This window comes from Pavona decussata, unplaced genomic scaffold (assembly GCF_977016875.1).
Source record: "Pavona decussata unplaced genomic scaffold, jaPavDecu1.1 SCAFFOLD_322, whole genome shotgun sequence".
NCBI lineage: Eukaryota > Metazoa > Cnidaria > Anthozoa > Scleractinia > Agariciidae > Pavona > Pavona decussata.
Window position 1 is genome coordinate 1,040,001 of NW_028145712.1, and position 23,862 is coordinate 1,063,862.

At 40.5% G+C, this 23,862-nt stretch overlaps 2 protein-coding genes across 3 annotated transcripts in view; one reads left to right on the forward strand and one right to left on the reverse strand.

Moving 5' to 3' along the window:
• The window catches only part of LOC146453841 (cation-independent mannose-6-phosphate receptor-like), a 72,755-nt gene that overhangs the window by 43,365 nt on the left and 5,528 nt on the right, over positions 1 to 23,862 (reverse strand). For both annotated transcript variants that reach the window (XM_085096148.1, XM_085096147.1), the window contains exons 4-11: positions 13,816 to 14,108; positions 10,626 to 10,896; positions 9,474 to 10,199; positions 7,740 to 7,900; positions 5,813 to 6,124; positions 4,534 to 4,744; positions 2,285 to 2,418; positions 100 to 473 (exon numbers count right to left, since the gene is read on the reverse strand). In XM_085096148.1, coding sequence (XP_084952274.1) covers positions 100 to 473; positions 2,285 to 2,418; positions 4,534 to 4,744; positions 5,813 to 6,124; positions 7,740 to 7,900; positions 9,474 to 10,199; positions 10,626 to 10,896; positions 13,816 to 14,108 — 2,482 coding nt within the window. The remainder of the gene's footprint in view (positions 1 to 99; positions 474 to 2,284; positions 2,419 to 4,533; positions 4,745 to 5,812; positions 6,125 to 7,739; positions 7,901 to 9,473; positions 10,200 to 10,625; positions 10,897 to 13,815; positions 14,109 to 23,862) is intronic.
• On the forward strand, positions 15,448 to 21,023 carry LOC146453842 (uncharacterized). The gene has a single exon (XM_085096117.1). It carries the CDS (start codon positions 15,636 to 15,638, stop codon positions 20,661 to 20,663), a length of 5,028 nt encoding a protein of 1,675 aa, XP_084952243.1. The 5' UTR covers positions 15,448 to 15,635; the 3' UTR covers positions 20,664 to 21,023.

Genomic DNA, 23,862 nt, shown 5'->3' on the forward strand with positions numbered 1-23,862 from the left:
TTGTTCCTTGTTCCCCACCAAAGCAGCACCACAGTTTCTTAAGTTTTTCTCAAACTTCAACTACAACTAGGCACTGGACCTTCACTTTCACAAACTTACTTATACACTAGAGTGAGAGTTTCACCCTTGTATTCCAGTTTCTTGTTGTGTACTCCAAGAACAATCTTTGTGCCGTCACTTTTGGTCAAACACGCCCCGACATTGTCCCCTTTCTGGCGACACTCAGGCACCTTTCCGCAGATATTTAGTTCAAACGTTCCTTGCCCCTCGTTGTCGGTTAAATTACCGGTGTACAAGACTTTGCCAGGCCATTTCTTCAGAGGAAGCAGATTGAAGGTTGTGTCCGATTTGGGATCTTTTACAGCACAGTTGTCACCCAAAACATTTACAATCTTACAAGCTGCCGCTGTTTGCCACACGTACTTGTACAGGCAGCCGTTGTCTTCAAGTCCATCAAATTTTGGACCTTCACTCTGGGAATACAAAAATCAAGGTTAATAGCATAGCACCTTGGTAAACGTTTTGGCTACTCAAGTTTTCTTAGGTCACATTCAATTGACTTTATTATTCAGCGCACTGTTAAACTATCCAAATGATACACTGAATATTCGCAGCCTGAAGACAACAGATATCCTGCGATATACGTAATTTCGTGTGTCCGGGAGAAAAAGGACAAAATAACAATAGTCTCCAGCTTTCTACCACAAAACCTATGCTGTGTAGATCAATTTGTTGAATAATAAAACAATTACTCTGCTCAACCCTGTGGAATATCCCCTGATTTAAGCCAACTTGGCCTATACGGCCTCGTCGGCTAACTATCAGGCGATATTCCGCGTGATGTTTGCAGGATAATTTTTAAGTATTCCCGAAGAATAAAGGGAATAGCCTCTATATTTCTCGTTTTACGTTATGTGAAAAATCGAATCTGCAAACTATTGACCAATTTGTATTCTTGTAAGTCCAAGAACAGTTACTGCTTATAGGACGGATTTTTAGCAATAATTCTATGTACTCTTAATTCAATTGAATGCACACTAAAATTAGTCAGAAAATAAAATAACTGGAAACTAAGGAGGTAAAAAAAAAAAAAAAAGAAAGAATGAAAGAAAGAAAGCAAGTACTACCTGAGATATTAAAGTAACTTTCACTTGAATGGTCACACCTTCACGTGTTTTGTGTTTGCGACCCAAAATGAAAGAGCTTGGTGCATAACCGAAAAAAAATTGTTCCTCTTAAGGCGCTGTTACACTAGGCAATTTTTCTTGCAACTTCTCTTGCAATTTCGTTGCGCCGTTGTGACACAAGTTGCACGGATCGTTCGCAACGTTTTTGTTACAGTCACCGTTGCACGAAGTAGAGCCGACCTCTACTTCTCGCAATGATTGCGACAACAAAAAAATTGCGAGACATGTTCGTTTCAGGGCATATTACACTAGGCAACGATTCATGCAACTTGTGTCACAACAGAATTGCGACACAAGTTGCAAGCAAAATTGCCTAGTGTAACAGCGCCTTTAGAGTCTTGCCATTTGGAAGAACTGGCCGGTCTGTAAATCGAATGCATCATTACAAAAGGATAGGTGCGGCAAAATCTTAAAAAATAATCACTTCGATAATGGTACGCGCTATTTTGAAGAATTTAAAAGGAATAGGATAAAACTATAATTATAGATACTAGAGAGATCTAGAATCGCATTTACGGTCAACGTGAGATTCGCGTTTGTGATTTCTTGATAAAATTAGCATAGATGAGAATAGTGCACTAATAATTCTGACCTTTGATGCTAATGCATAACTACTTAATTTTACTGAGAAACTGAAAACAGCAAGGTAAACATGGTCACGTGGTCATTTCTGTCCTTTGGCGTTTGCTGCAAACGTCATTCTAAAACTCTCTAATGATAATCAATAATTATATACATTTTAATTATATACATAACACAAATATATTGTATATAAATTATCCGCCGCTTTCCTTTCTAGTCTGTCTTAGCATTTTACATAAAGTTCTTATCTTGTTATTCTTAGCGACCATTCTTTAGCTTAATTTTTACTCTTCTCATATAAATCATTGCATCATTGCAAGTTTTAGATTTACTATCGTTTTGAGGTATAATGTTGTAAATTAATTATTATTGTCACTGGAAAGCCCTTTTCAGGGAGTGTCATTAAAGTTTGTGTTGTATTGTATTGTATTGTATTGTATTGTATCCTTTAACGCAAAAACATTTTAAAAAATGATACAGTATATTGAGCCAATGAAATTAAAAGGTAAACCTACTAGTAATCCTGTGTTGCAGATGAAAGTGATTTTTGTCCTGTATCGCTTTCCTGTCTGTCCTTTACATTCACTGCCATTGGTGTATGTAATGGTGACGTGCTGGCCCTCGACACGAGGCGAGTCTGTCACTGACCCTACAAAGCAAATAGCCTTCACTATAGAGGATCTATCCTCTGGAAAAACATCCATGTTGAAGCAAGAGTTAGTGTAGACTAAGTACTTCTAAATCCTACTTACTAAATAACAGAAATAGAGCGGTTTTCAATTATGTCAAAAGTAATTTCGCATTTGCTTTGGTTTTGTTTTACTAGACTCTATGATTGGTCGGCAAAATTTGCACCATTTACTCAACCAATGGGAAGCCAAACCAAACCAATCGTGCCTAGTAGCACGCGTTTTCCCGCGCTTGACGCAGGTTACATGTATTTGCTTCTAGTTCTGATTGGCTGATTGTGCTGTTTACATCTGTTGTGATTGGCCAGAGAAATTACTTTGGTTTTGGTCTTACAACACTAAATTGAAAACCGCTCTAATGGTTGTGAGACTATAGAATGGCCCTAGGTACATGATACACAGAGCTGTGATTAAGCTTTAGAGAAGCCAGATCTAGAAGGAAAATAGACTCTCATAAAGTAAAGAAAGAGGTGTCTTCCATCTGACCAAAACTTACGGGTGACGATTGAAATGAAACAAATTTTCCACAATGAAATTTAAGAATTTTTGGTATACCAAGGTCGTCCTAATATTCTAGAAGAAATCGGAAAAACTGGAAAATTCTGTTCCATTTGGCCATTCCTACTCAGGTCCAGTTCTCCAACGTAAGCTGACTGTGTTTTTACGTCATCTCCTGAATGGAACAGGTTTGCTTCCAAGTCCCCTGTGGTTAACTGGAAAATACCATTCCATTTGTGACCTAAATTTTTTCAAAACGTCAAACCCAGAATGTTTGACTAAATGGAAAGCGTTTCTCCTTCTTGTTGTGCTTTAATCTCTCATTGCATTCGACGTTAGAAGAACGCATACTATTCGTGTCGCTTCTTTCTGGATGATGTGCGATTTCAGGGTGTGGGCACCAACTTGGACTGGCTGACCACTCGCCTCGATTACATGCGAGAGCTTTGAATCCCGCTGGCTAAGTGAAGTCCCCTGGGTTGACTCGCTTCAGTCTAAATGCCATGCGATTTTCAGGGTTTGGGCGCCACCTTTGACTGGCTGACCACTCGCCTCGTCTTGATGCGAGGGCCTCGAGCCCATGTAGTGGCCAAATGTTATTTCACAAGAGATCGAATGCACTTTACTAATCCATGATAATTACTAGTTTTTAAATAATTATTCTTAGTTACAGTAGCTGGGTATCTTCGCTGTAGTCGCCTGTCAAAATAGCTGGCTGTTGGATCACAACTAATAAAAGTCCAGATAAGTGTTCCTTTTCCTCTTTTAAGGTTGGTGCGTCCTAACACATAGGTATTTTTGTGACGTTTTGTGAAAAGCAGATCTTAGTAAGGACTATTTGAATCAAAAGAGAAAACTGGTGATAACCATGCATTTTTCAGATATAATTAAGCAGCAATAATAATTCCAAAAAGGGTTAAAATACATGACAATGCATGGCATTAATTTTTTTCCAAATTAATAAATTGCCTCTGAAAAATGAGTGGTTATCCCCAATTTTCTTTATTGGATTTCAATAGCCCTTGCTGAGATTTACTTATCCCGTATAGTCACAAACTTTGCAAAAATATTTTTGAATTAGTAGGCATCTTCCTTAAGTAATTAGAGGTTCTTGGACCATCCCGAGATACATAGAAGAATTTTTTTATGCACAGGGGCAAAAGGAAGCACTCCCCTTTAAGGGCCTCTTCATATAAGCCTGGTCAACCGAACTGGTGCGGTTTCCGAGTTCTCCCCTCGCCACTCTTTTCTTTACAAAAATTTTGATGTGTTCATATGAGAAGGCGGGCTGGCCCGGTTACCGAGATCTCTGTTTTTGCGACCGAGATCTCAGTAACCGAGCTGGAAATTTTTCCCATTAGAACACTCCAGCCCGGATACCGGGACTGTCTGGGACAAAACATATTCAACTGCGCATGGCTTGTAAGGTCGCTGACAAGTCGGAACACAGTTCCATGGGTATTTTGGGGGCCTTTTGGGCATTTTTCATCCCAGTAATCGGGACTAAATTTCCCATACGGACAGAAGACAAAATTTGTCCCACCTACTGGGCTCATATGAAGAAGCCCTAAGCCTACCTAGATTAACATAAGAGCCATCGTCATCTTTTTGCAAGCAAACAGCAGCAGTACCACTGCAGCGAGACACAGAGGGACCAAAATTCACCACACGGCAAACATTGATGTAAGCTGTTCCACCACCACCTTTAGCCTCCCAGTTGTCTTTTGTTTTTACCAAACTTGTCAGATCATACTGATCTGTGGAAGATCTGGCAACACATTCAGTGACCTAGATAAGGATTTCAAAGAAGAAATTAAAGTTTTGTTCATAACCCTCAAACCTAAAAATCAGATCTTGTTCCCCATACAAACCAACGGGCACACTCTGGGCAATTTACACAATAGGACTTTGTCGCATGCGACAAGGTTACGACAAGCCTACGACAAGAATTGTTTTGGGTAACTCAAACCTACAACTCGCTTTAAGACAACTGTCGTGTACGTCACAAAAAATGTAGTAGGATTTTAAAAGATGTTTCAAAATCCTACGACAATCGTAGGTATAGGCAATGTTGAATGACGAGAGTTGTGTGCGATTTTTTGCATGATCCGAGCAGCGCGTGCTCTAGAAATCGCATGGGACAGTCATAAGCAAAAGTTGTATCATTTAAATCGGCTTTAAGATATTTCAACTTCTCATAATATTATACAGAACCTAAAAATTAATGATGATAAAGTAGTGGCATACATGTACATGTACATGTATTTGTTAACACCAAAAATGTTCCATGATACCTCAAAGTATTGTACGTTTTATTATTAATACTTTGAGGTGCAGAACTTTTGATTGCAGATCATACATGTATTTGCAGCATAAAGTTTTGAGTTGGGTAGTGTTAAGAACAAACAATATAAAAATTATTTTATTGTCAACTTTCTTTGTATTGTATTGGAACATTCATGTAACCAGCCTTGGTAACGTTTGTGCAAGATACTTCTCAAACTCATTAATAATTCATCAGAAGAAAAGAAAGAAAATCCCCACTGGATATGCTTTCCTTAATTACCATAAGATTATGACAACTTTAGCCTTAAATTTCTCCAAGAATTATTGAGCATTTGAGAAGCCATATCAAACACTTGAAAGTGTGTTGCATCGGATATCCAAACACCTAAAAGTGGTTTAAAAAGTCTACTTCTTAGGGTTTGGATATCTGATGAAACACGGCTTCTTGCGTTTGATATAATTATTACTTGATGCACTATACCAACATTTTGCTTATATTTTGCGACAATCCTTAAATGCTGCACTCTAAAATGAATACTGAAAAACCTTGCACCAGTGCATTAAACTGACCTTTGCAGGACAGGCGTATTTTGTAAACCACCTGAAGTTGTAAACACAGTGGTTCTCCTTCTCAAACTCTGGCACTCCTATTCCATCATCAACTGCTTTTTCATTGCAGAGGAACGTTATATGAGTGGTGCGGTTGACATTATTGTGGCACTTCTTTCCGTTCACGTATGTAAGATTCAACATTCCGTCATAGTAGTACAGTATTTTATTTGGTTGGCCTATCATCCAGTTTGAATTGGGCTCTAGTTGTTTTACTTGGCATGCTCCTATGTTGGAGCCTCCGCAGCCTGTGTGGTTGCTCCCACCGCACACCTGGATCATAACATCAAGAGAGAAGTGATAAGCACATTAGGTCAAAAATAATTATACTCCAAGAAGTCTCTCTTTTGCTAGAAAATCTGCAGGAAAGAATGAGATAAACTGAACGAGCACGATACACTGGAACCTCGATTTAACAAAGTGCTAAGGGACTAGAGAAATTGGTTCGTTATTTCAAGGGTTCCTTATTTTGAGGTTCTGTTCCATACATTTTAAAAGGCCGGGCTGGAGAATATCATTTTGTTATATACTGACAACTTTGTTATAGTACATGTAGACTGAGGTTTGTTAAATCGAAGTTTCACTGTATTCAAGTCGCATGCGCAAGCAGCGAAGTCGCATGTGCAGGCATTGAAGCCACAAGAGCTGTGAGTAGCCTTCCAGTGCCCACGCTACTCGTTGCTCACTCAGTTTTTTGTGTTCTTCCCCGCAGATTTTCAAGCAAAAGAGAGAGTGCTCACAGTCTAGGTAAAAATTACAGACACTCGTGAACTGGATAATAGCCATATATGGCTCCAAAAGAAGTAAAAACTCCTCAATAGAGGCAACCCTCCAAGTGTACAAAATGTAAAGTGAATCAGCGAAGCCCAGAAGTCATCACTATCACAGATAACACGTCATTACTAAAATACATATTAAATAAACAGAAGAAACATATTATAAAGCAATTAATGATTGGGCCTTACTGCCAAGCGAGCTCAAGAGATTGATGCCAAAAACGATTTTTAAACGCAAATTGATTTAAACTGTAGTTAATTTATTTAACTACATGTATAAAAAATTGCGATAAAATATTTCTTAAAATCATTTTAGGATTAAAAAACTTTGCTAAAAAATGACGATGTTGCGACATTAGCTAAACGTCATTATCAAGTCAAAATATGTTTGTTAGTTGCAGTCTGTAAATACTAAAAACAACAATAGCTGATTAAAAGTTGTAACGTGAGAAAAAATTAAAAATACACGCATTAAACAAAAAGTTTCACACCTATGGAGTCTGTCTGGATGTTTAAATTGGGCTTGAGATTCTTGATGAAAAGCATTTCAAAAACTAAACAATCAAATTTGCCCTGGCACTTTCTTAAGATTCTAAATTGGTTTTCTTTCAAAAGGTTGCTGTTACCGTGAGCTTCTAAGAAAATTAATGTCTACCGATTGCCGAATTTTTGTGCTAAGCAATGCGTTGATGAAGGTGTCGCGCTGTGTAGCCGACATAATCTGCATCGCACAGATCACATGAAAAATGTGATTACAAATGTAATTTCATTAATTAAACAATTTGTTGTTTAATTAACGAAACGATGTACATCAAACAATCAAGACCACGCTTAAATGTACAAACAGATTCGATCTGCGCCAAAGTATTTATTTAAATTACCCCATTAATGCAAATCTAAGATCTTAGTCCGTTGAACTCGCTTGTATTATTCATTCCTTGAGAATGGCGTCATGACGTCGCCAAAACGTCAGAATATTATATCGCTATTTTTTACTTGCCTGTGTATTTCTAAAGCATTATTAATTAGAATAAAGTAATGTATTCATTTAATACCCCAATACTAGTAATTCAAGAAGAAGAGACTCAAAGTCCTTTAAAGCAAGGCCCTACCTTCAGTTGATATGTGTATTGTGACTGATTGACCACAGAATAGAAATCCTTTTTGTTCCATGTATGCCTTGCCAAAGGATTTAAGTCAAACACATAACCACCATCTGCATCTTCTACCTTGCAGTCTTGTCCTTTACTCACACCAAGACGACATGCCGCAGCTGGCAACAAACAATTCAAACCAAAGAAAACATGATTAAAACTGTAGTGTAGCCTGCATGTGCATACATGTATATGTGTCAGCATATACAAAAAAAATGAGACTGCAAGTACATTGTGTAAGCAACTTGACCATCTATAGAATTTCAAATTAAACACTTCGAGCCCCAGGATTGATCAGCATCTGCAGCAATATCTTGATTCCACATGACTAAGATTTTTTTTTTTCAGAGTATGCCTGTCATCTCTTGTTAATATTATTTTTACTTCACACACATCACCCATCGACATTCAAATCCTAGCAGTATGCGGGATGTTTGTCCCATGAACCTACAGTAGTTTAATGGCCTTAGCTCCCATGAGTCTCCCGTAGCTCAGTGGCAGAGCATCCAAACTAGAAAGTTTGACTCCTAATGGGAGAATGCGGATTTTCTTTTTCTGAGTTTGCCAGTCCACTACAGAACAGCAAAAGACATAAAACGAGGCTTTCACACATGGGCATTTTCATCAGCCAGGCCCACTGAAGATATTATTTTAAAACACATCCACTATTACACCTATAAAGCAATCCTAAATGCAACACAGCCAGTTTCAGACATATACAGGTAAACTTCAAAAAACAACTTCTTGGGAAAAATGTGTGTACATGTACAATGTACAGGCTCTACCTGGAAGGGTTTTAAGGTAGACTACATGTACATTCATTCATGCATTACAGAGAGAAAAAAGTACAATTATCACTTTAAAACAAAAACAAAACAAAAAAACAAGAAAATTAAAATTAACCTGAACCAAAGTTATGTCGGCAAGATTGAACATAGAATGTCAAAAGTTGCTTAACCATCTCCTTTTGAAAACAAATGTATGTGATTGAATAGTATGCCTTTGCACACTTCACTGGCATGTACCTGTAAACCCAGATCTCTGTTCCATGCTGGTAAAATACATGTATAGTCAACTCCCTTTATTAGAGACCTTTAGATTCTAGTACGAGTACGACTTCGAGTTTTCCCAATAAACAAAGAGTGCGCGCGAATGAACCAGTGTCATTTTGGCGGGAAAACGAGATAGCTGTCGTCATTTTACTATGAGTTTTTGTAAGAATCTCGTAGTGGAGAAAACAAGTCCTCGAAACGTAGGTGATCTCGTCTTTTTTGAAACACGAAAGGGCTTAACTATCAGCATTCAAACCAACTGCATCAAGTTGGTCGTTCGTAAAGAGTGAAATGAAACTTTCTGTGATATATCTGTTCTTAGTACTTCGCTAAAAACTTGAAGTCAAATCTCGTAGTCGTACTTGTACTCGTTCTAGAATCTAAAGGTCTCTATTGCTGACACCTTCGGAACTGTGAGTTAGTGTCCTTAATAGCGAGAGTTCGTAATAATGGGAATTTATTTCAGTCAAACTGATGTCTATAATTTTTTTTTGCCGGGGATTTAGCTGCTGTCCATAATAGCAAGGTGTCCGCAAGGCGAGAGTTGACTGTATTAATTTATGCAAACAGAGATCAACACAAAATAATTAATTACAGTTTGGCATAGTTTAATTTAGAGCCCTATTGTAACAAGAAGCACCTGATTTCCACATGAACTCATATAGGCAGTTGTCTTGAGTGTGGCTCACAAGAACAGGTGGACTTTCCAAATCTCCAGGTTGACACACGAAGGTAATAGTTGAGTTTATTTTGATGCTGTTCCTGTCGTTGTCCTTCTTGCACTCAGAGCCACCAGAGTAAACCAGTTTAATCGAATTGTCAGGATTCAGAGTTGGTGGATCCCTGTATCGCCCTAGACTCACTACATTCCCAGTACTCTTTTCAAACATGCAAACAGCAGCGGCTGTTTCGCACTTTTGAGTTTCATTACGAGCAGTGAGTTGACCACAGACATTGATGAAAATCTGCTTGTCAGACTTACTGCTCTCTCCATCCAGGGCGAGCCAGTTGGGTTCCTGGTCCATGCGCACAAGCTCAGACAGATCATAGCGCACGCCAGTAGGGCTCTCTACTCGACAGCGTGTCCCAGTGCGGCGACTGGGTGGACAAGCAAATTTTGTTTCCCAGTCAAAGAAGTAGAAACAGTAGCTCTCACTGTTAAAAACAGGCTTGCCTTTGTCAACGTGATAGTTACATTTAAACATGATGATAGTTGTTCGGTTGAGACCTGAATGGCACTTTTCACCATTCTCGTAGGTTAAAGTTAGACGTCTATCTGCATATCGCAGTGTTTGCTTTGACAAATCTCCTAGCGACCATCTCATCTTTCCATCTTGCTTTTCCTGGCAAACTGTAGTATTGGTTCCTGGAATAACAAAAATTATTAAGATTTATTAATCACTGATATCAATAATACTCTGACTAAAGCTCCATCCACACCAACAAAACAAGTTTAATTATAAAACCAGGTTTAACAAAATGAAAATTTTGAACAGAAAGTTGAACCATTGACTTTGACAAAGGATTCAAGTAAACTTTAACTTATGCCTTCATTTGTGCTAAATCTGTAGTCGACAAAAATCTGAAAGCAGCTTTTATGAAGGAAACAATTTTAACCTGTGTTTAACTAAACAGCTTTTAAACGTGTTTCAGCCTTGGTGTGAATTGGGCTTAAGTTTAAATCTTCATTCACTAATTTTAAGCAAGCCAGTAGCTTAACAACTGCACAAGTTTATAGGTTAATCAGTAGCATACAGTATATGATAAACAGAATGTCTACTAAAATACAAACCTGATTTTCCACATGAAAAACCAAGAGATTTACAAACATTCATGTAAAAAATGTAATTCGTCTTTTTGCCTTGCTCCATAACATCATAATGAACCTGGTAATTATCCAGTGTGTCAGCAGTGAGTTTAGTCAAGTCAAAGTCGACAAATTCGTTTTGCAAAATGCATTTGTCTGTCGACATGATGCTGGCCTGAGGGCATGCAAAGTCAGTTTCCCAGAGGACTTCAAACCTGCAGTCACGAGCTGCAGTCAGCACTGGACCCTTGTCAGCCTGAAAGAATAATAAAGTCAGACCACAACAAGAGAAATGTGTGCTGTTGCACTCAAATAAGTGTGATTAAATACAGCCCCTTCCTGGAAGAAGATAATAATATTAAGGGGGCAATATACCTGAAAGTTTATGAAATGGAGAATGATTTAATGAAGTATTAAAAGTGGGGAAAAAAGAATGTATACAGTGTACATACACCAAGATTCCAAACAATGTTTGGTGTTCATCTTTTTATTATTTAACCCCAAAATTTAACTTTCAATCCTCTTAAAATCTTCATTTTTCTCAATTTCCCTAAAAGTAACTTCCTCTTGATGCCCCTTCTTCTTATAAAAGCTCTAAACATCACCCAAAAAATATGAAATGTTTGTGGGATTCTTCACTACCTGTACAAACCAATGGTCATTTTTTGATAGTATTTTTTTTTTTTTGAGTACGCGAAATTGCAAGATTATGGCAGACATCTTAGGATTCAGATGTACTGCACCCTTAACTTGGAGAATCAACCCTTCTGACATTTGATATTTACAGTCAATCTATGTCACACGTGACCAGTTGATCCAAGAATGAAATGAACATTCGAATTCCGGCATTTTAGTGGAATCTTGAGAAGTCTTTCTGAAAAAGACGCATTAACTGAACAAAAAAATTCAAAATACTTGGGAAATTATTGTTATTTTTGAATACTTAAAATGCTGTAATGTATAGAAAAATTCATAGTTTTATATTGTCAATAAACTAGGGTAATTTCTACAGGAACTCTGAAATCTCGCCCGCGATGTTCAAACTGACATGTAAATTTCAAAACTCCATTCAAATAATTTCAAAAATACTGGTCACGCATGACGTAGATTTACTGTTAGTTCAGCACACACTAGGGGACTCACGTGCACTGTACGGGAGACAACAGCTACTGAAGGCTCATGGGATAATGAATAACGCATTTATATTGGTTCATTTCTATTTTGTAGTGCGACAGTTGACAAAAGCAGTGCACATGATGTTAACCAGTAACATTGAAAATGTGGGTCATTTTGTCCTCACTTCATGATGCACACATTCAAACGTGCTGAATTCTGTGCAACATATTGCAGAGAAAAATCTTTTCCCTGCCACAACAGCTTTTTCATGAAAACAGAGTGTTCACACTGTCCCTCCAATCCACTCTCAAATAGAATGTAGTCCATGCACCGGCAAGAAATTCATGGTAAGGTACCATATAGTCACCCACATAACCCTAACCCTAACTCTCCATTATACAGGCCATCTGATAGGGTGTGATAAAAAATCTGAAATTGTGCGATATTTTTAAAGTAGATCGTGCGATAAGAAAGGACTATTATGCGGTAAATTATGCAAATTATGTGATTTTTCCCTCAACTATTTTAAGCTTGTTTTCCCAGGATTCTGAGAAAGTAAACCACGTTCATGCTGCTCTAGCGATGATTTTTTCATAAAGGGGCAAAAAATAAGCAATTATGAGTGAATTGGGATATAAAAATTTAATTATGACACATACAGTACCGTGCAAATGTAAGTTGACAGTCCCTTGAACCACGAACTTCGTGACTAGATCCTCGAAACTCGAAAGGTTCGAGTATCCAGGCGCGAGTCGAGTGCATCAACTTTCAAGGCAGGGAAACAAAGAACTTTTCGAGTGATAAGTTTTTCACACGTCTCATCCGAGGTCACAGTTCAGTTCCTTTCTACAGGAACCAACTCTGCGACACAGCCAACTGTGTTTGCGTTTTTGTTGGGGCGATGTGCGCACGTGTGTGCACGTGTATGATCAAGATGGAAAGAGTTCGCTCTTTAAGCGTTTCTCGGTTTCTTGCCAATTACAACCAAAAGTATTGAGCGTTTTTAATCAAGAAAATGCTGTTTTTGAAGTTTTGATTCGAAAGATTAAGGTACAATCAAGCATAATTTTGTGCATGCAGCGTACTAGTTTAGTGGGGTTAAAAGCGATCGCGCGTGACCATTCTCAGCTTGTGAAACAGCGGCTGAAAAAGCTGCAATCTTTTATTTTCGCTTCCTTCACTGTTAAAACTGGGTTTAGTGAACAAGTAATCCAGTCATCTGTCAGAGGAAGACACTGTTACAATCCGAAATCAGTTGATAGAAAATGAAGAAAACGTGACATTGCCTTTTGAGATGATCTCAATGACAATTATGCAAATTGGTAACACTACACCGAAGATGTAAACATTCGCGGCAGCTTTCAAAGTCTGCTAAAAAAAAAAAAGCGAACGGCCATGTTGAAGTTTCCCCGGTTCCTTGCCAAATTCCACCGAGGTATTATTCACCACCTTGGTTCAGAGTTTTTTATTGTTTCTTTTGCAGAAGGATCATAAGTGATGGATTTGTATCAGCAGTCCTGATAGGCTAACTCAAAGAGAAGAATTGTTTGCGTTGCGCCAATAAGCAATTCTTAAGAATGAAAAAGCTAGCACCAGGCCCCGAAACTGCCAAAAAATGAAAATGACGCCTTGAACTTCGATTGTTTGCGATGGTGTCGGAACGTTTCTTGGGCTTTTTCGAAATTTAATCGTCTTGAAACTAAGTGCAGACGTGTAATTTTTTCAGATTAGGCATTTATTTATGGTTTTTATTTAAGAATTGTGCATTTTTTTGTGAATTGTGCAATTTTTTATGAATTGTGCAATTGGATACGATTTGAGGTCAATTGTGTGAAATCGCACCATCGCACAATATCACATGGCCTGATTACAGTCACCATTACCTTACCATGAATTATATGCCCAGGCACCACTGTGGCAGCATGGCACTCCATGCAATACAAGCTACATGTAATGGTTATCAATAAGGTGTCACACAACTTCATCAAACAGGATGACATTACACTCTCAAAATTACATGTTCAGACATCTTTCATACTGCTCCTGTCCAATGGCTTACCGATTCTCTGGGACACTTGAATGTTATGGTAGTCACCGGATTTTCCCTGCATCCTTGGACCTTCTTGGTTGTATTATATACAAGGATTATGTCATTAGCTGAAGAGAAATATAGGTTGCTAGCAAAGTTGATATTCCCAATATCTTCTGAGGTTTGAAGGTTCTTGTCAACTCTACACATTGCACTGTTTGTTGGGCAACCTTGTGTGCGGCCACCAGGGACGCTGGTTATTCCTCTGCAAACGTTGATGTGAAAGTCAAAGTTTTTTATTGAAGTAGCAACTTCGTAGCCACCTGCAACAAAACAATAAAGGTAATTATTATTAATTGGAAGTGAAGGATAGAGTAAAATGTGACCTCTCACGCGAAAATGTTCCTTACCAATATGGTATGCCTTTTTTAAACGGATAGCCATTCATAAGCCATTCATGTCATTTGAACCATTCAAGCTATCTGTTTCAAAAAAACTGTGAGCCGTTCGGACAGCTTGATCTATCCATGCCCTGTACTGCATATTTACATATGTAAATTAACTTACTAGGGAACTTTCCATTCACCAGAAAAGGCTGGACAGATCAGGCAATTCACAAAATGATTACACGAATATTTGAAAGACCAGTTATTACATGTACACTGTATGTGGGTGTATTCTATAGTGGGGCAATTCTCATCAGATAACATAAACCCTTTGAGCCCAAATACCAACTGGCAGCATGTAAATGTAACTTCACCTTACAATGCATTACTACATGTATGTCATCAAACATGTAGGTCACAGAATGAAGGAACTTATCACCAAAAATAAAATCTCTTGATGTTTCAAACAAATTCTCCAAACAAGTACCACAAGAAATGATTGTATAGAGGACAGTGATGAGAATACAGTTGAACCTCTGCTAATGGACACTTCCGGTAAGGAGACACATGGTCATGCTCTCAGCTACAAGCAAACACTACATTTTTAGCCTTCCTGAAGCGGACACTTTTTCTGGTCCTGAGGGTCTCCACTTACGGGAGTTTCAACTGTATGCAACAACATGGTAGAAGCAGATTATCCTCACAAGATAGGAGAGTGCAGCTGTAGTTTTTAACAACAACAACAAATAATTTTATTTTAATTCCACACTGGAATACAGAAGAAATAAAAGTATACACTGCTTATGCAAGGTATAATGCCACCTAGAAAACAACTAATAAGGTGATCTAGCTAGGAGGCAAAACAATAACTACTGTATGTATAAATGTCAAAAGTAGTTGAAACAGGGAGGCACAAGTACAAAAATAAAAATAATGCACACACAACAGACTTTCTAAGTACATAATGTAGAAATAATGATGATGAAAAATAAAGAGGAAATGTTGAAAGATTTAATATGAAGTGGTAATAGCCTTTTTTGAGGAATGCTTGGAATTGTAGAGACTAAGGCTCTTTCAGGATTCTTTAATATTATTCCACACAACAGCTCCCTTAAAGCAAATATTAAATTAAGAAATAGTCAATTTAAGCAAGCTGTTTGGGTACACCCATGCAACCACCGCCATTACTCGCATAGTTTTATTGTTGTGCATAGTTCACGCTTTAGTTCACACCATAGTTCGCATAACTCTATTGTTACCTTGGTTACCTGTTCGCTTCGCGAGTGTGTTAGCTTTGCATTTTGATTCTCTGTTGAATAAACGTGGACGCTCGTTCGAAGTTTCTGCCCTAATCATTGGCGTGGTGGCAGCGTTTCGGTTCAACGGACCCACAAAAGACGTCAAAGTGTTCTTTTCGCCCCTTCGATCGATTGTGTCTGAATTTCGTGAGTTTAACTCTTCAAGATGACTTCCCATAGAGCGCCGAAACAGTGGTCGCTAACCTCGAACGAAACAATTACTTCAATTGAGGCTTGGGAGAACAACCTAAAGTATATTTTGTCCCTCGATCCTAATTTTGCAGATTTTCTTACCGATGGTTCGTCCTGGGGTAAGAAAACGAATGCTTCGCCTCTTCGCGGTTTCTCGAATGATCCTGAATCTGTTCCTGCGGCCCGAAGAAGAACTGCAGCTCAGAAGGTGACACATCTGGAAATGATGCTTGGCCAAATAGCGAACTACTCTCCAATTATTTCTAGGAATTCCATCGTTAAGAACTCAACTTCTATAAACGGCGTTTGGCAAGCGATCCGACAGCATTATGGCCTTCAGTCCACTGGTTCACGGTTCTTAGATCTCGCGTATATTTCTCTGAAACCTGAGCAACGTCCAGTGGATTTGTTCCAAAGCTTGATGGCCTTCGTTGAGGATAATCTTCTCACAACTTCTAGCGGTATTACTCATCACGGTGAGGCTCCTGTGGCCGACGAGGAACTTTCGCCTTCTCTAGAAAATTTTATCGTGTTAACTTGGCTTCGTTTGCTACATCCAAACCTACCTCGGCTTGTCAAACAGCGCTATGGTACTGAGTTACGTTGCAGAACTCTCGCTTCCGTGAAACCGGAAATTTCCCAAGCACTTGATTCACTTCTCGACGAGCTTCACACCAGCGATGAATTTAAAATCCTCCGCTCTGCTTCTCAAACGGAACATCGCGCATTGTTTGCTTTTACCCGTCGCAGAGGCCCTCCCAAACCGCGACCATTGAAGGTGTGCCCTCTGTGCCAACAGGCTGGACGCCCCGATTTACACTCTCACTTCTTGAGTAATTGCAAGTTCTTGCCTGAGTCTGACCGCCTTTTCATGTCTAGAATTCGACAAGTGGCTGGCCTTGACGTCGATATAAACAGTTGTGATTGTTATCAGAATTCCGACCCAGTGGAGTCTCCAGTTCCCCTAGACACACCCGTGATGCAGAATTGTGGCCCTGGTGTCCTTCCTACAATGGAGTCAACTGTTTCCAGACGTGTTAATATATCCCAGTCTCCGTTTCTTCACGCCTTTTTTCGTCACCATCCTTTACGTTTAACTATTGATACTGGCGCTGAAACGAACATGATGAGGGCTTCTCTAGCCAAACACATCGGTGCAAAGGTCACTAAAAGCACCCAGACCGCCCTACAAGCTGATGGTCGTACTCCGTTGTCCGTGGTTGGTGAGACCCGTCTCCAGCTGGTTCGCCGTGGCAGATCCTTTATGCTGGAGGCCCTCGTTGTAGAGGACTTAGACGTGGATATACTAGCTGGGACTCCCTTCATGACTTCAAATGACATAGCTGTTCGCCCTGCCAAATATGAGATCATTATTGCTGGGTGTGATGTAGCATCTTATGATTCTTCTCACATCTCTCAAGCCCATCACGCTGTTAGAGCCTGTCACCTTCTACGTGCTCCTTGCGCCAACACTACTGTCTGGCCCGGTGAGTTTCTTGAAGTCGACGCCCCTTCTGAGTTTCTTAAAGATTCTCCACTCGCCATCGAGCCTCGTACTGACTCAGTCTCATCTAATCACTGTAAACCTACACACGCATGGCCACAACCCATCATCGTCCAAGCTGTCGGGGGTAAACTGAGACTTCTCAATGACACTGATGAGCCCTTACTGATTCGTAAGAACGATCATTTCTGCCAAGCGCGCCTAACCGTTCCTGATCCTGCTTCAGATCCTTCTCCGGTCGAAACTTACCCGGCACCGAGTATGCTATCAGCACCTCTCCTTACGCCTGCCGAGTCAGTGTCAGTAGATCCTGATGGTTTATTGTCCTCCTCTCAGAAAGCTTCTTTCAACTCTCTTCTGAAGGAATTTCAAATTGTCTTCGATCCTCGCATCCCTGGTTATAATGGAACAGCTGGTCCCATCGAAGGAATTGTGAACATGGGTCCTGTAGAGCCTCCCCAGCGCAAAGGCCGCGTTCCACAGTACTCGCCCGATCAACTTGATCTGCTCCAGAGCAAGTTCGATGAACTAGAGGCTCAAGGTGTCTTCCGCCGCCCCGAAGACCTGAAGGTTGTTGTCGAGTACCTCAACCCTTCTTTCCTGGTGAAAAAGAAAAATGGTGGCTTTCGCCTGGTCACAGCCTTTACCGATGTAGGCCGTTACAGCAAACCTCAACCTTCGCTAATGCCGGACGTAGATTCCACCCTTCTAAAGATTGCCCGCTGGAAGTACATCGTGGTCTCCGATCTATCCAAGGCTTTTTATCAAATTCCTCTTTCAAAGGATTCAATGAAGTATTGCGGCGTAGTTACCCCTTTTAAAGGGGTCTGCGTCTACACACATTGTGCCATGGGTATCCCTGGTTCCGAGACAGCCTTAGAAGAGTTGATGTGCCGTGTCCTTGGCGACCTCCTACAAGAAGGGTGCGTTGCTAAGATAGCCGATGACCTTTACTGCGGCGGGGATACTCCTCAAGAGCTCCTCATGAACTGGCGGAAGGTCCTTTCCGCTTTAGACCGCTGTAATCTGTGCCTTTCCCCCGAAAAGACCGTCATTTGTCCTGCCTCCACCACCATTCTCGGTTGGATATGGTGCCAAGGCTCTATCCGTGCTTCACCTCATCGTGTAGCTGCTCTAGCATCGTGTGAGCCTCCCAAGAATGTTCGCGGTCTCCGCTCCTTTGTTGGTTCCTATAAAATGCTTGGACGAGTCTTGAGTGGCTGCGCTAAGTACCTCACTCCTCTTGAGTCTCTTGCGGCTGGCCGCCAATCTCAGGACACAGTGACCTGGTCTGATGAGCCCCTTGTATGTTTCCGCTCTTGCCAAGAGGTGCTTACTTCCAACAAATCCATCACCCTGCCAAAGCCTGAGGATCAGCTATGGATCGTAACCGACGGTTCCGTCAAGATGAGTGGACTTGGCGCCACCCTCTATGTTCCTCGCAACCAGAAACTGCATCTCGCCGGCTTCTTCAGTGCTAAGTTCAAAAGACATCAAGCCTCCTGGTTGCCCTGTGAAATAGAGGCTCTGTCTGTTGCTGCCGCTGTCAAGCATTTTGCTCCTTACACAATCCAAGCCAAGCCGAAGTCTTATGTCCTAACTGACAGCAAGCCTTGTGTACAAGCCTTCGATAAGTTATGCCGGGGTCAGTTTTCTTCCAGCCCTCGTGTGACGTCTTTCTTATCAGCAGTTAGTCGTTACCAAGTCTCACTGCTCCACTTAGCTGGCTCTGCGAACCTCCCTTCTGATTTCGCCAGTCGAAACGCCCCTGCCTGTGATGTCCCCCGTTGCCAGATTTGTTCATTCGTCTCAGAAGCTGAGGACTTGGCTGTTCGCCCTATTTCTGTTCAAGACGTACTGTCCGGACAGGCCTCTCTGCCCTTTACAAGTCGTGCCGCCTGGCTTCAAACTCAATTAGAGTGTCCGGATCTCAGACGAGTTCACTCTCATCTTAAGCAAGGTACTCGTCCCTCAAAGAAATTGACAAACATCAAGGACGTCAAGCGTTACCTGAACTCAGTCTCCATTTCTCGTGACGGTCTCCTTGTTGTTAGACGAGATGAACCTTTTTCTCCGCCAAGAGAGTGTATAGTCATCCCTCGCTCTGTCATAGATGGCTTTCTCACCGCCTTACATGTGAAACTGGACCATCCTTCGCGCCACCAGATGAAGCTGGTTACTCAGCGTTACTTCTTCGCATTGGACCTTGACAAAGCCCTGGACTGGTGCTCCCAGTGTTGCCACCTGTGCTCTTCCCTGAAAAAGGTTCCCTCCAGCCTCGTTGAGCAGTCTACCTCTGATCCTCCTGACGGTGTTGGTATATCCTTCGCCGCAGACATCATAAAGCGCTACCGTCAGTTGATACTTGTCGCCCGCGAGACTACAACCTCCTTCACAGCCACCTGTTTATTGGATGATGAGCGGCGCGAATCAATTCGTAACGGTCTTCTCCGCTTATGCCTTGAGCTGCGTCCCCTGGCTGGTCCCCCTTCCGTCGTAAGAGTAGATCCCGCTCCTGGCTTTTCCGCATTGTCAAGCGATGAAACTCTTCGGCAATATGGTCTTGCGTTGGAGGTCGGGCGTATCAAGAACCCTAATAAGAACCCTGTGGCTGAAAAGTGCATTGCCGAACTTGGGGACGAACTTCTACGTATTTGTCCAGGGGGTGGCCCAATCTCCCCCCTTTCCTTGGCTGTGGCGACCGCTAATCTCAATACCCATATCCGCAACAGAGGATTGTCTGCCCGAGAGATGTGGCTTCAGCGCGACCAGTTCACTAACCGGCAGATTCCTGTAACGGATCTCCAGCTTCTCAGAGAGCAGCACTCCTCACGCCTCAGAAACCACCCAGTTAGCGAGAGATCCAAGGCTCCTGGGCGCAGTCCTCCCACTTCACCGTCTGTTGAAGTAGGCAATCTCGTTTACATTACCTCTGACGGCTCCAAGAATCGTGCTCGTGATCGATATCTCGTGGTTTCTGTTGAGGGCCTGTGGTGTAATGTGCGGAAGTTTACCGGTTCTCAGTTGCGTTCTACCTCTTATCGCGTCAAACGGTCTGAGTGTTATCGCGTTCCTGAGCACGTTGACCCCTCGTTCAACCTCTCCCGTCGTTACAACGCCGATCCCTATTGTGAAGATGTCGCCGTGGAACCTCGTAGTGATGAATGCTTTAATGAGGAAACCAATCCTGTTCCTGTTCCTCCGCCCCCTCCTAGCCCGTTTGTCCCTGTGGTTCCTGTCGAGCTCGCTACACCTCCAGATCCTCAAGCAGCTGACACTTGTTCAGATTCCGAGCTTTCTCCAGCTCCGGAGGGAAACGCTCCCCACTTCGCTACGGCTGGTCCTCTTGCAGATCGAAGAGACTCTCTTACTCCACCCCTGTCAGACGATTTTAGTGTTCCAGTCTCCGAACAAACCTCCTCCTCTGCTAGTTCCGGTCCACGCAGGTCCAGCCGTTCAACTCGCCGCCCCGCTTATCTTAGTGACTATGTAACTTAGTTGTGAACTGCGTAATTAACTTTCGTTTATGTTTGTCTCCTTAAGCTGTGCTACTTCGCCAGTGCGCTGAGAATTTTACCCATTGCACGACTGTCATTTTTCCTGTAGTTTAGCTTCGCTTTGCTTTGTTGTTCCTTTTTTTCCTTCATTTGTAAGCGAGAGGAAGAAGAAGTCACGCCATTACTCGCATAGTTTTATTGTTGTGCATAGTTCACGCTTTAGTTCACACCATAGTTCGCATATCTCTATTGTTACCTTGGTTACCTGTTCGCTTCGCGAGTGTGTTAGTTTTGCATTTTGATTCTCTGTTGAATAAACGTGGATGCTCGTTCGAAGTTTCTGCCCTAATCATTGGCGCACATTATATTGTAACCACGTTGTGTAACAGTATCTATGATCTTTAACCCTTTCCCGACCAAGAGTGCCATATGGCACAAGACGCAATTATGAGCTCAGTATTTGGTCAATTTGTGTGAAATTTGCACAACCAAAAGATCTTTGAAAGATCTATAACTTGAAGGTATAAAATCATGCCCCCCCCCCCCCCCCTGCTATATAAGACTTGATTTACCACCCCTCAAACTTTTGGATTTTTTTTCCTTTTATTTCAGGATCTTTACATGTAGAATACATGATTTTAAACTGAACCTGCATCAGCACAGTTTTGACTGGAATGAGTTGGATGTGAATGAACCAAAATTGTACAAAAACGGTACAGTTAGGTATTTACTGTAACCAAATCTCATTTAATATTTCTTTAACTGAGCAATATTTTGCTCTAGTCACAACACTTTTTTTTTTTTTTTTTTTTTTTAATTATTTTATTATACAATACTTTCCTTACATTTACAATACTTACAATACAGTACAATATTGACATGCCAATAGAAGACTATGTTAGAAGCTATTTAGTTAGATTAATTACAAAGAATTACAGTACTTTAGGTAATGTCTGACGGTTTACATGTACCTTTTACAAAACGGTTCTACTAAACGTTACACTACTAATAAAGACAAAACTAAGAGAAACAGCACTAACAGATACGTTATTACTTAATAAGAGTAAGAAAAAAAAATTACACCAAAAGTGGAACATCAAGGAAAAAGAAACTAAAGGGCCAAGAAATAAAGGGTTAATTATTATTATTATTATTATTATTATTATTATTATTATTATTATTATTTATTTATTTTTTTTTTTTTGTTAAAGGAGAACCTTCAAAATATTCAAGTATAATCGTCTATTTTATGGGTTGTTGTCTATTTTAAGGAAAGATTAAGGAGTTATAATGACTGAAGTATTTGGTGCCACTTTTGCTGGAAAGCGTTTTGTGTTCCTGTAACAATAGAAACATGTTTTTCTACTTTTAAATTACATCTAACTTGATTAAGATATTCAATTAACATTTGTTCGCTCACTGTTTTAAAGAAAACTGGATCATCTGTATTCGGAGCGTAAATAGTGCAGATTGTCAAGGTCAGCTCACCAACTTCCAAATCAACAATAATGTATCTGCCCTCTTTATCACAGAGCTGCCTCAAGATTTTGAAGGAAAAGTTGTTATTAAAAAGAATAGCGACACCTAATTTGTTGCTCATCAGACCACTGAATAAAGCTGAATAGCCCCATTCAGCTGCCCAATTCTCAGAAGACTTTTCCGTACAATGAACTTCTTGTAACATATAAATAGAAAAATTTTTCTTTTTAAGCCAATAAAATAATTCTCTCCTTTTTTCATCATTAGCTAAGCCTCGGACATTAAGCGAAGATAAAGTTATTTTAGCCATCTATAAAGAAGTAAAGGAAAAAAAAACTATTGTAGGTATTCCGATATTTGCATACGTCATTCGTAGGGTTGTTAATCCTTTTGCAAAACTTGGCCATATACAAGACATACAGTGAAATAAAGACGAGTTTAAACAAATAGTTACATTAATTACAGAAAACATAAAAAGTATACTTAAGTTGGGTCCGGCTTAAAGGCTCCTGTAAAGACACTTGATACTCTGTTCACGGTTGCGGTCTGTATCTTTTACCATTTATGTACAGTTTGTCGTAAACCAGTTTTGTATCATGACCCTCCTTCTTTGCTTCTTTCATTGCCTTGATTAAACCCTTCCGTATTTCAACGATCTCTCTCGGAAAATCCTGTGAAATGCCATAATTTGTGCCTGCTAGTGTACGGGCATTCGATAGTATGCGCTCCTTATCTTTGTGAAAGCTGAACTTTGCAATGATTGGGCGAGGTTTCTTGTCTTGCCTGACCTTGCCAAGGCGATGTGCCCGTTCGATCGGTATTTCATCAATTTCTTCCTCCATATTGAGGTTTCTTTCTAGGAAGGTGTATAGCAGAGTTTCTGTCGTGGAACTGGATTCTTGTCACTCTTCGGGGATATTGTAGAAAATAAGATTATTCCGTCTGCTATGGCTTTCGAGCTTCACAGCACGTTCCTTTTCCACATCAACAGCTTGTGTTAATTTATTCACACTTTCGGTGAGCGTTGATAGCGTCTTCTGTTGAGCGTCGGCTTTCTCAGTCAAGGTCACTATGGACTTATGAGCAAACTCTAAGCTTTCTCTCAAATCGGAGTTTTCTTTCTCCAAAATACGCTGTTTTTCCTTGAGCTCTTCGATTTCCTTTATTCCAGCTAGAGCAATATCGAGTTTACGATTGATTTCTGTTAGCGTCGCCGCCATGGACGGATTCGTTTCGCCTGCCGTCAAAAGTTCGTCATCTGTCTGAGAGCCTTGCGTTGTCCTTTTTCTTTTACGACTATCTTGACCTATTTCCGCGGCGTTCCCCTCTTTATTTGACATTGTGTCTAAACGAAAGGAGCCCTCTTTCTACGCCATTCGAAGGATAAGTCGCAGAGCACAGAAAACAGCGTCTGTTCCTGTCGAAAGCTCGGCCCAGTCCTTCACAACACTTTATTAGTTCACTACATCGATATCAATAAATAATTTTTGAAATTCTGGTAATTTTGATTGTGTACAGATTCAAAAGAAATAAATTACGTATGTTTCAACATTGACATTTGTATCAACCCACTTGCAATCCTTTCTTTCATTCCTTCCAGGGAAAATTAGGAGCAATTGACTCCCAACTTAACAAGTTGAGGATTGTTTGCTATCAGAAGTACAGTTTATAAAAGTGAGTGTATCTGCATCTTATTTTGGTGCAAACTTGTGATGTTTTAC

Coding starts and splice junctions, on each gene's coding strand:
- LOC146453842 (XM_085096117.1), top strand. CDS start 15,636: ATGACTTCCCATAGAGCGCCGAAACAGTGGTCGCTAACCTCGAACGAA.